The 12,123-nt window shown below is 42.4% G+C and overlaps 1 protein-coding gene across 1 annotated transcript in view; it reads right to left on the bottom strand.

The window, feature by feature from the left end:
* The window catches only part of SMYD3 (SET and MYND domain containing 3), a 731,370-nt gene that overhangs the window by 594,611 nt on the left and 124,636 nt on the right, over positions 1–12,123 (bottom strand). The window contains exons 4-5 of the mRNA XM_019549760.1: positions 11,524–11,581; positions 1,581–1,717 (exon numbers count right to left, since the gene is read on the bottom strand). Coding sequence (XP_019405305.1) covers positions 1,581–1,717; positions 11,524–11,581 — 195 coding nt within the window. The remainder of the gene's footprint in view (positions 1–1,580; positions 1,718–11,523; positions 11,582–12,123) is intronic.

Raw genomic sequence — 12,123 nt, 5'->3', positions numbered from 1 at the left:
CTTGGACACCTGGCTCCCCTCCCCTCCGGGACCTCAGCGCTTCTCCAACTATCCTCCTTAGCTCGTTGAAGTCTGCCCTCCTAAAATCTAGGGACACCGCCTTACTGCATGCCTTTGCCACCTTGCGCTGGATGGTGAATTCCAGCAGGCCATGATCACTGTCGCCCAGGTGGTCGAGCACCCGCAGCCCCCTCACCAGGTCATAAGGCTTTGTATAACCCCTTTGCATCAGAGCAAAATTTGTTCAGCATGACAAAACTGACATTAAGTTACCAAATTCAACCTTCTAAAAAGATTCCATCGTTAGATGAAAAATGTCAATCATGAAACAAAAAGCCAAAAAATAGAGATACTTCTTTACATTCAAACTTCATTTTAAAAGGCACTACCTTTTTGTTTCAGCAAAGGAATAAAGTCTGAGGAAAGACTGACCAAACAGTGAACTGTGGGCCAAATGCAGCCTGTAAATGGTTAAATAGTCAATGTATATTGGCCACACTGACACAGTGGCTCTGGCTGCCCCAGGTATGGGGGTTAAGCCATCACAGACAGTAGCATAATGAGGACTGGGTGACCAGAGTGCCAAACACAGCACAGGGTGCAAGACTGGCAGCCACCACAGCTGCCAGCTGCTCCTGGCCCCCAGGGCACAGACCCTTGTGGTTATGTCTCTGGTAGCAGCATTAACTCCTTGGCTGCTGAAACCAGCACAGAAATTCTGGCAGCTGTGGCCAGAAGTCCCATGGTCTAGATCTGAACCCCACAGAAGCCCTGCAGTCCAGGGTCCCTGTTGCACATCATAGTTGAACAATTGTATACATTAAGCTAAGCCAGGTGAGAGAGAAATCTCATGTTGGGGTACATGTAAACAAATTAATCAATCTACAAAAAGCATTCTTAAGTAAAATAATAAGTATCTTCCATTCACAGTACTTCTAGAAGAACTGTTTATCAGAGCTTCCCATAACCAAAGCAAAAAAATATGAACTAGAAAAGCCAATGGTATTTAAGACACTTCATACTTTTTAAGTGATATAAGAAAATGAAATGTTCAGACTTCCACCTCTAATCATCTCATTACAAGTTATTTCAAAAATCAAAATCTGTGGAACGCAACATGCTATTAAATAACATCTTATTAGCAAAATGACCAAATATAAAGCTACTTTTTCAGAAATATTCTGGATAGAAGAATAACAACTGTATCCTCTTTTATATCTTTTAAAGGAAAGCAATACAGCTGGAAAAGAAATTACTCATTAATCATCCTCAGTCATTTCCAATGCATCCATTTTTATTAAATTACACCAAAAATGTCAGTGTTCATGTAAAAAAGCCTTTTGTTGTAATTATTTATTTTTAATTTGAGTAGCAATCCTGTCAGAAGAAAACCTGCTGTTTAATGGAGAAGGATTTACTTAAATAATTACTGAAGTGGAATAAAATTTACTGTTTAATCTGACATTGTAATCTATCGCTGCTTTCTCAAAAAGTTTTCTATTGTACACCTGCCCAAAAAATAAATCAAGAATAAAAGTAGATAATTTATGGAGTTTTCAGAAATCAGTTTTAACACTTACTTTTGCGAAGATCTGAAAAATGTCTATTGCAGGTGACAGCTGAGAAGCATCCTGGACCTCTGCTTTCAAATAAAGCTGTAATGTTTGTGCAAGGTGCCCAAGGCCCTCTTTCATTTCTTCACTTAGCTTTTCAATATCTAAAGAAAGAAATAAGGAAACCAAAACATAAACAAAACCTTCTGCCAACATCTTAAAGGCAACCAATGGCAGGTGTGCAGTCTAGACACTTCAGACCCAAAATTTAATTGTGAAAGAGGTCAAACATATTCCACTATTTTGACAGCTACATATCATAAAGAAGCATTTATCAGGTTGCTATTGGCAAAATATATATATGCATTATGGTGATCAAAAGATCAAAAGTCTATAGATAAAACAGATGTGTAAACAGATGCAAGATTTTAGATAAAAAACTAGTCAAGGTGAGTTTGCTACATTAAAGATACGTTTGCATGTTATCCAATAGTTTGTCTCTCCTTACACTGAGGCATATTAATATTACATTCTTCACAGGAACTGGTTGCAAAGATGTTTTATGCTGCCAGAGAGAAAACCAAAGCAATTTACAGAGTACAGAGATCATGGTATATAAAGTCAAGAATAATGCACCAAAGGTTGAGTAGAACCAGAAGTAGCTTAAGTAAATATTTCTGCATATTAAATAAACACAATCTAAAATAAAATACTATGCACTGGAGCATAATTATTTCTGTTTTCAAGTGTGATCTGAAATACAGAGAAATTTAGTGCTTTAGTTTCAGAATAGCTCATCACCTAACCCTGCAAGTGAAGGCAATGGGAGCTGTGCATTAGGTGCCCCAAAGTCAAACAGCAAGTGAATGACAGAGCTGGGAATGGAAGCCAGGTTTCTAACTCTGTTCAGTGCCCCATGACTTCACCTGCACTTCCTTCTTCCTTATTGCTTGTTATGGTGAAAGAAACATTGAGGGAGAAAGGAAATATGAATGGGTTTAAATATCAATCAGTGTAAAAAAAGCTTGGAAGAAGATTTTAAAAGTGGGAGTTTATTATTATACATTACTAATCAAATTCACCACTGTTACAGCCCCACTGAAATTGCAGCTACCTGCTCCAATGGTGGATTTGATCCTACTGCTTTAGTATTCCGTATCAGTGCAAAATAAATATGACTTTCATAAGAGAAGGTTGAATCAAAACCCTTTAGAAATTGCAACCATAAGACAATAGGTATGTACCAATATTAGTCTCCTGTAGAATACAGCGTGGGAATAAACACCATAATACAGGTTCCCTTCCACTTTCTATGATTCTGAAATATTTCACAAAATGCTAAACTTAACAGTCCAAGAGAAAGACAATACTCTTGCTTTCTACTGAAGCAGTTATACCTCCAACAATAGAGATGTCCTGCCCTATAATCATAACTGATGACAGGTGAGTCAAACTGCCAATGCACAATGTCTCAATACACATACTTGGGATATATTGAAACACAAGCACATGCATCTTATAAAAAACAAACTAGCCTTGACCATACTAGTTACTTTCACCCTAGAGGTTTACCTTACATTCTTACCCATGTTTCGATTAAAGTCTCCTACAAAATATCTCCACATACAAAACATTTAATCCCAGGCTCGCTTGCCTAGCTAACTGTATGAATTAAGGTTCATGTTTCACTTAAAGACCAGGCTCCTACTCACCCACTTTGCAGTGAAGATGCAACTGAAGCACGTGTTGCTGAGCTTGTGGTTAGACAGTTCTGCACCTCAGTCCCACAATTCCTGAGGCCTGAATGATCGCCCCTTTTCCCTATTCACTTCCCATTCATTTGCATGTTATTTTATATGCCCTTGGTTGGTACCAAACTCTTCATTCTACATGTCCTACTCCATTTTCTAAACTGCTCATTCCAACTCAGTCTTAAAAGATGCTTGCCCAGCACGCAGTTAGCTGGCCCTAGGAGCATATTAGGGTTTAAGTTAACTTTTGGCATAACTACAGCAAGAAGCTTAATTTTGGAAGATATCTACATTTGTTTGACAGCATGTCAGAGACAGGTGGAGATGAGGATCAGGCGGACATTGTTCCTTGTCCTTGAGAAGGGCAAACTATGAACAAAGTGCAATCAATGGCCCCATCACAGTTAGGGGAGCCAGTATTCTTAAAATCCATTACTATTCTGTCCACACTAGTTACATGGCTTACTCATCGGTAGCAGGCAGTAATAATTTCCTCTCAATTCTCTACCAGCTGACTTGCCAAATTCACCAACTTCATGTTGGTGACAATAGTAATTTACTTTTGGACTGATACAAACTTTCCTCAGTTCCAAGATCCTCACACAGCTCCACAGAAGTCTGTGTAACAGGGAGGTCTGGCCCTTTAAGAAGGAGCAGATAACCCTGGTGTAGAAGTCCAGCTGCAGATGGTTAGTATATCCCACTAGCAGTTAAAACTCCAGAGGAGAGAGCAGAGAGTAGTAGGCTAGCGCAGTGGTTCCCGACCTTTTTAGATCGTGGACTAGCAAACCACAGACCAGAAGTAACCGCAGACTGATCCATGCACCAGCAAACTGCAGTCCAGAAGTGACTGGCACACTGTGAAGCAGCAGCCACCCCTTTTATACTTGGTGGCCAGGAGGAAGACTGAATCCCAGATAAGCTCACTATCAGGAATGCCCATGCAATGGTACAGGGCCAGAGCTAAAGGACCTCTTCTGCTGTCCAGGGAAGGGATGAGAATTTTTCTTTGTTCACTGTCATAGGGGAAGACACCAAAATACCAGGGGGAGCCCCGGGGTCAGGAAACCCCAGAGGGGAAAGAAAAAATAGTAAAGAAAGATACTCACCTGCAGCGGGACCCGCGGCAAAGCCAGAACACACGGAGGAACCCACACGGTTCATCAGCCGCGTCTTTATGCAGCTGCAGTCAGCCAGTGACGTCAGCCACAATCACCGGCTGGCGGAAATAAAACAGGCCGCCAGCAACGAGGAAGGGGGCAGATCAGTGCCGGCAGGAGCACCAGCAGGAGGCGTCTCTCCACAGTTCCTGCGAGAGCAAAGGGAGCCAGAAGCTGCTTCCCCAGCGGGGGAGGATGCCTCAACGCCCGCAGCAAGCCAGACACCACTGGCTGCAGCAGAAGGAGCTGTGAGCCAGAGGCGGCTCCTCATGGCCAGGAACCTGGGGAAAAAGGACAGAGGGGCACAAAAAGACCCCGACACCCGTGGCTATAGCAGAGGGGCTGGAGAGGCCAACATAAGTCTCAGCACCTACCCAGGTGGGACCATTAAGGGCACCGGGAGAGCCGAAGAGGCGCACCAGGTAGGAGACGAGAGACAAGGGCAGCACGAAGGACTGCAGAACACGGCCTTCAGCAGCATAGCGCCAATCCAGCAGGTGACAAGAGGCCCAGCAGCCACCGGAGGACCACAGGTGGTCCAAAAAGATGAAAGGCTGGGCAACGAGGAAGAAGAATTGCGGTGGAATCTACTGGTCATCCCGGTCACATGTAGGGCCTACCACCGACCCAGAGCATCAAGGGCGGGTGGTTAGTGACTAGATAGAGGGAGCCTGGTCAAGGGGCAGTTGGGCCCTCCAGAGGGCACCGGTGATTTTCTTGTGTATTTTGTGTTTCCCACAGGTGGAGTGGTTGAAGGTCAGAGCTCGTGGAGCCCGATTGCTATTTTAGCCTCGGGGTTGGTTGCTAGGCTTAGGGAAAGGGCTGTGGCCTTGCAACCCGGGTAGGGTACTGCAGGCTGTTTGTGTTGGCTGAGAGGACCACCCCAGTGAAAGTAATCAGGGTCTCAACGGTCAGGAGCTTGACCAGGAGAACAGCTGTGACCCATCAAGGCTGGGTGTAAAGGCGAGGTTGAGGGAAGGTGGAGCCTCGCAGAAGACCACCAGATAGATGTCCCACCATCGAGAGACCTCCAGTAGTTGGACCCACCACCAAAATAATATTCAAAGTCATGGAAGGCAAGATTGGGGAAAACCACACCAGAAGGAAAGACAGACTCAATGGACCACCAGGGACGGTGAGGCGAACACCAGAGAATATCCCAGCCAAAGCCGCGCAAGACCTGGCATTCGAGGCCAGGCAGGCACATTCATTTATTTATTTGTTTAGTGCCAATTGTGTGTTTGTGTATAGGAGGATTGCCTTAGAAGATCCCAAGAGAGCAAAAGCCATCCTTCAAGGCAGAAGGCATACAAACTTACTTTCAAACTGCTTCCTTACATGGACATTCTAGAAATACTGCTGGCCATCCCAAAATTAGCTGCATAACGCAAATTAAGTCTATACTTGCAGTTTTGTACAACACCAGATTTACCAGCCTACCTATAGATAACCAGCAGTGACCATATCAGGTTTCCACTCTGCTACAAATTAACCCCCTTCCCAGGCTTGCTATTACTTTCCCAGATTTAGAAACTACAGCTGAAACCATTAAGTTCATTAAAAAAGGAGAGAAGTTTATTAACACCTGTAGATTGAAGAGTTGAGAAGGAATCAGGAAGATTATAATGAGCCAGTAAGTTAGAGTGACTCCATCACTGCAGGCACCTCCAGTTTTAAACTCTGGATGAACCACAAATCAAAGGTAGGAAGGAGAAGGGTATATTTGTACCACTACAACTCCCCTCAATTCTCCCCTGGACACAGCTATACAAGTATAGGTTGTGTGCATCACTGCAACAGCAAGCCACCTAGTAGACTTAAAAAAAAAAGCTAAAAACATTTCAAAAGGTCACAAGCTTCATTAATGTTCACTAGTTTGAGCACTGAATTGTTTTTTTCCTTAAAGCTTTAGTTTCAAAAAAGAACCTAGTACTGTACTTTGCTTTTATAAAAATGTCCCATATGATGCACATACATTTTGTGGAATGTATGTATTTATTATAAAGATATGTTTCACTTCACCTAACACTGAAATGAAACCACCTCGGGATGGAAAGCAGCAGTCATTTAACAGCTCAGTGCAAAGGGATGCTACAGCTTAGGACAGATGTGAACAAGAATACTGCATCCAACTGAAACTTCAGGGAGAATTTAGAGAGAGAAGCAGAATGCAATTACCCAAATTGGAATTTGTCCAGGGTATCACAGCTTACAATTCTGGTGAAAATACTCCCATGTGATCTTTAATGGCAAATGATCAAGACCTAGGTTTTTGCATCTCATCATGAGACCAAAGCAAAAATCAAAGTAACACAGAATTTGTAAATGCTTTCAGACTGTGTTCTTAGAAATTTGTTTAATTGAGCCAGATCCTGTTATAAAAGGTTTGTGGAAAGTTTTCTAAACTATTCACAGGGTTTTAGTTATGCATCTTTACTGATTCTAGTGGAAATCAGCTAAGTATCTGCAAAAAACTGTTACAAATGTTCTCTTTTCTGCATACCAAGTCTTACTTTATTTAATCAGGGTACACTTTTGGAGACATCCTACACAGAAATCAAACATGTAAAATCTTCAGCATTTTTAAACCTGTAGGTATGACTACCATTTTAGAATACAAGAGTAGCAAAAGCAGGAGAAGAGAAAAGGTAACACACTTCAGGCCTCTAATCTCAGATGCAAAATATACAATACATTGTACAGATAATAGAATTGGGAGAGTATACCTTCAAAAAGGAGGAAAAAGGAGGAATATATTGGCTCTAAGAAATAAAATGATATAAAGCCAAACTAGTTATCTAACACTGTGGTGCATATAGAAAATAAAGGAAAATATTTATCTATCTAACAAAGCCTCTCATACTATTGAAAAGTGATGGTGTGAACTAAAACTAAACAATGGTAGTGGTGCTGCTGGTTCATTGTAGCTCTTGGTGGAAAACAAAAATGCCAGTAAAATATTAATCTCTGAAATGATACTTACTTGCAGTTGTGATGTTAAACATTAGATTTCTTTGCATCTTACATTAAGGATTGTTAAGGGGTCTTGGTCTCTAGGACCAGACAAGGAAGAAAAAAAAGCTCATTGTTCTGCCTAAGAAAATGTTTGAGAAAGGCTTTGACTGCATATATCATGACCACCACTGATGTAAAGACTTTATTTTTTACATGAATTCCATGTCAAAAACTATTCAAATATTGACAAAAGCAGTGTCGACCACGCCCAGCATTTATTTTTGGGACATTTGGGATATTATCTACAACCTCTTTCTGTGAGAACACATGAAAAGCAAAAAAATCTTCTGAAAAATCAAAGCGGTTTTCATTCTGAATTTAAGTTCTCTACCAGCACTAACAATCTTTAGGACAGTACGCAACACAAAGTATAGTTTTCACTTGCAATTATCTGTCATGGTTTCTGGCATAAGAGGGGAAACGACCAGAAATTGCTGGACCATGCCATGGTGTGGTGTTGTCAACATTTTGGGTCAACAATCCAAACAATCCACTTCTGTTTAGAAGTGGATGCTCATATTTGCGTGTGTGTTAAATTGAACTGGAGGACTAGACTTGTGGCTGTAAGGGAGAAGGAGAAGCCTGAGAAAGGTGTTAGGGGCATCCCAGGTCCTAAACTCTTTGAAGGGGGCAGGGGACACTGCTGTCAGCTGAAGGTATGAGACAGAAAAGACTGAGGTCATGAGCCCAGAGTCCACGAAGGGCGAGCCTGTGGCTGAGAGGCCCAGAGCCCACAAAGGGTAAGGTTGGAGCTGAGGCCTGGGAGCCTAGGACGCTGGGACACTGGACCTCCGGTGGAGGGTCTCAGCCAGAGTAAAGTAGGTCAAGACCAGGGGTTCTCAACCCAGATGAGGACATAAGACCTGAAATGAAGACCTTTCAGAGGCAGCCTCCCTGTCTAATTATAAATACTAAAGCATGGCAGGTGAGACAACTGGGTGGGATCCAGAGAGGACAAGCAAGATGGGATCCAGGTGGCCACTAGGGGGTGACTTTGATGTTCCAGCTCCAGACCCATTCTAGTACCCCATCACATTCTCTCAGGAAAGCAGCCACATGCTTTCTAAAAAGGTGACATCTGACCAGGCTTGGTAGTTGACTATGCACCTGTGCATAGAAACACTTACTTCCAAGTCGAACTCTAAAATATTTGTTGCAGTACAATCCCCTGACTGCTGTCTAATTCAGTAGCGCCCCTTCCAACAACCACCAAACTTGGGCAGAACTGAAAGAACCTAACTCCCAAGAGCAAGCTGCAAGTCCTCCAAAAACAGGCACAACAGATCAACTTGCTATCTTTAAAATGTATTTTACAATAGGGACAAAACTTTTTGTGATTTCTTTTATTGTATCAATTATATGGCTGGGACCCCTCCAAATGGAGGAAGAGTCTGCTGCAAGGATCTCCATACTTTGAAACCTTATGATGACAACAGGAGCTGGAAAAGCAGGAATGGCAGAAATGGCATACTGCAGATCAAATCATGAATCCAGAGCCACCCACCCTGCATGGAAACACGTCTGAGTTGCAGCAGAGTCTATCAATCCCAGATTGGCCTCATCAGCCATCTTTGAACCCCAGATAAGACAATCATGGAAGACAACCATCCTCAATTGTGAGGGACTGCCAAAGATGACAACACTTGACAGAGCTGTTGGAAAAACTTTTGGGCATCGGGTGCCCTAGCCAACTCCTCAGCCCTAAAAATGCTCTAAATCAATGCAACAGAAAATTGTAAGGCCAAAAAGTAAGCATTTCCTTAGCACACAATTTGACTTAAGGTCATAGCTCATTTGGGTGCTATTCCAAAAACAGCATTTTTGGCTAGTACCTCATACCTTTGAAAGAAGCTTCGCTTTTGAGTTTAAGTGACTTTAATTCTAGGACACAATAGATGTCCTAGAATTAAAGCTCTAGGAGCAAACAGGGATGAGACAGTAGATACATTTTATCTGTATGATTTGTTTCTTTTTAAAGTAACTAATAATGAAACCAATTTTCTGAAACCAGTGAGAGTACAGACACCACTGTGCAGTTCCTGAATTTTCTTGCAAGTGAGCATTTTATCAATAAGTTGTTGTTTTTTTTGAAGAAGTTCACAAACTCTGCATCATTTTACTCACTCACAGCTCAGTTCTGTAGGATCCTCCTGAGATTCACTGTTCAGTCACCTCACTAGAGTAACTGAAAATGCTGTTTTTCAGGTTCTACTGGCTATGTGGATTAATAATTAATTCTGTTCCTCATTTTTCACCTAAACTATTGCCTTAAATGTTCCCTTGTCTTTTTATGAAGAAAGAAGATGAACACGTTGGCAGGGACTACAACAGGAAAACAAAAAGTAATAGAATAACTTTGGCTGACATGGCAAGCAAAGCTACAGATATAAAGTTATTTAAGGTCCAGACCATGGATTCTTACCAAATTAGAACAGTTTTAAAAAGGAAAGAAATAGGTTTGTATTAATCTAGACAGAGTTCCTTTAAATTTTTATTCTGCTGCATTGGGCTAAATTAGGACTGTGTTTTCCTTTTACCATTATGATGACAGGGATTTCGAGTTACTCTAAGCTTGAAAGGATCAGAAATGTCTACTTTAGCAGTAGTCTAACTTCAAAACATTAGGAAGCAGAACTACCAACGAGTAGCTGAAACCTATGGAAATACAAGAATCGTACTGGCATAACATCATTTTTTTTTCCACAATTGAGTTTCCAAGTTAAAAAGAAAATCTTGAGAACTTCGAACAGTCTTACTTCTCCTTTCATTAGAATTTCTGTTGAATCTTTGTCCAAAAGAAACAAACTTACAACAAACTGAAACAGATAGGATGAGGGAGGACAGAAGGGAAGAATGGAAAAAGGACAACAAATATATTTTTAATAAGTCAAATTTCTACATACTCCTGTAGGTCATGGGATGGGCATATGTGGACGTGTCAGTGCGTCTCCTGGGCTGCCACCGTCCCACTAGGTTCCCTGGCAATGTAGAGTACTCACTCAGGGGCTGCTGCACATGTCCAACTTGCCTGCCACGACTTTGATGATTCTCCAGTTCAGTGTATTGTCTGACACATGCACATCCAAAAATGAGACTTCGAGCTGTGCAGGGTCCATCGCTCTGAGGGCTCCTCCACCCCTACACCCTCACCCCGGCCTCCGTGCGAGTCCGCTACTTGTGAACTGCTTCAATCCTCCACCTCTCCCCTTTTGGGGAACGCAAAGCTTAACTAAAACAATAACAAAAGTAGAACCCCAAATACCGCTCCTGTCCAGAGCTGTGGGCTTCGGGCTCTGGTGTTTGCTCTTAGCAGAGTCCACCTTTCTCGCTGGGTGCTCCCTTTTTCCTTCTCTTATAAGGGAGTCTCCTGCCCCATCTGGGGCCTTGTCCCTTCCAGGACTGCCCGGCTCCTCACCGCTAAGGCCATGCTAATCCGTCCAACTGTGCCCCTTCGCCCTGCTGGGCCCAGCCACTCCCGGCCCTATCAGTCTGGTTTTTAGTGTCTGGGGTCGCAGCCCTGACTCACACAGTCTCTCAGGGCCTTACCTCTGCCCCAGAACATACGTGCGCAGCGAGTGCTGGCGTGCATCCGCCACACTCAGCTCTCCCTGGCGTCCGGCTCCCATCCCGGCTCTTCCAGTTCCGTGCCCCTGCTCCTTGGTTCCGGCGTTTCCTTTATACCACCCGTGTCATTCCCCCACCTGTAACAGGTAAGTGAGCGCCCCGCCCTCCGGGGCTGCGGGCGGCCTGTTACTGCGGGTGCTCCCGCCTCGCGCGTCTCGGGGCTCGTCAGCTCCTCCGCTTCTGCACAGCATAAGATTGTCTAACACTAGAGATGGATAAAATCTGCACCCTGCTTTTCTACAGAAATTTCAGGAATTGCAAAAGCTTTTTTTTCAGTACATTTACACTTTGCCATTTTTATTTTGTTTTCCATGCATCATACAGAATGATTTTTCAGACTAGATGCAAGACTCTGTGTGTGTGTGTGTAAACAACAGAAGATGAGACACATTTATAGCACTACAGTTGGTGATGACTTACTTGACTGAAGATCAGCCAAAGTGTAGAGCTTCTCAGAAGGACATGCTGATTCTCTAAGCTAAAGATAAAAACAAATAATAAATAGATAGACAGATAGATAGATAGATAATTAGCACTTGTATGGCTCGACCTATTGCCAAAACCCAAACTGGTGCTTCATGCTGTACTCCTGTGTGGTAAGTAAGAGAGTAGCAGGAGCAATATTAAATCTATTTTGTTCCTAAATTCATTATTTTATAATCCACCATAAAAGTATTAAATAAAATTTTTGTTATGACATTTGCTCTAATTTATTTTCCTGATTTTACCAGCTTGTCCTTAGCAATTTACTTTTGCCTGTGTCCTGTAACTGGAAACAATTTATGAAGCAAGAAGTCTGCTCACTTCATGTGATTATAATTAATATACGCCTAATTGTCCTTTAGCAACATTGCCAAATACACTTACCAGTGTATGAAATAATATATCATATTGGAAAGCTTTAAACCACACCAAACACATATTGTATATGGGAATGAGACTGACTGAGACTGGCAAAAATGGCAAAACTCTTGCTGATTTAACCCCCCAGTCAAAAGCAGATCAAACAATGATGGGATT

The sequence above is a fragment of the Crocodylus porosus genome, unplaced genomic scaffold (genome assembly GCF_001723895.1).
Source record: "Crocodylus porosus isolate Cpor-Errol unplaced genomic scaffold, CroPor_comp1, whole genome shotgun sequence".
Taxonomy (NCBI): domain Eukaryota; kingdom Metazoa; phylum Chordata; order Crocodylia; family Crocodylidae; genus Crocodylus; species Crocodylus porosus.
Note: the sequence above shows the minus strand (reverse complement) of the source record. Positions and strands in the feature narration are given on the sequence as shown.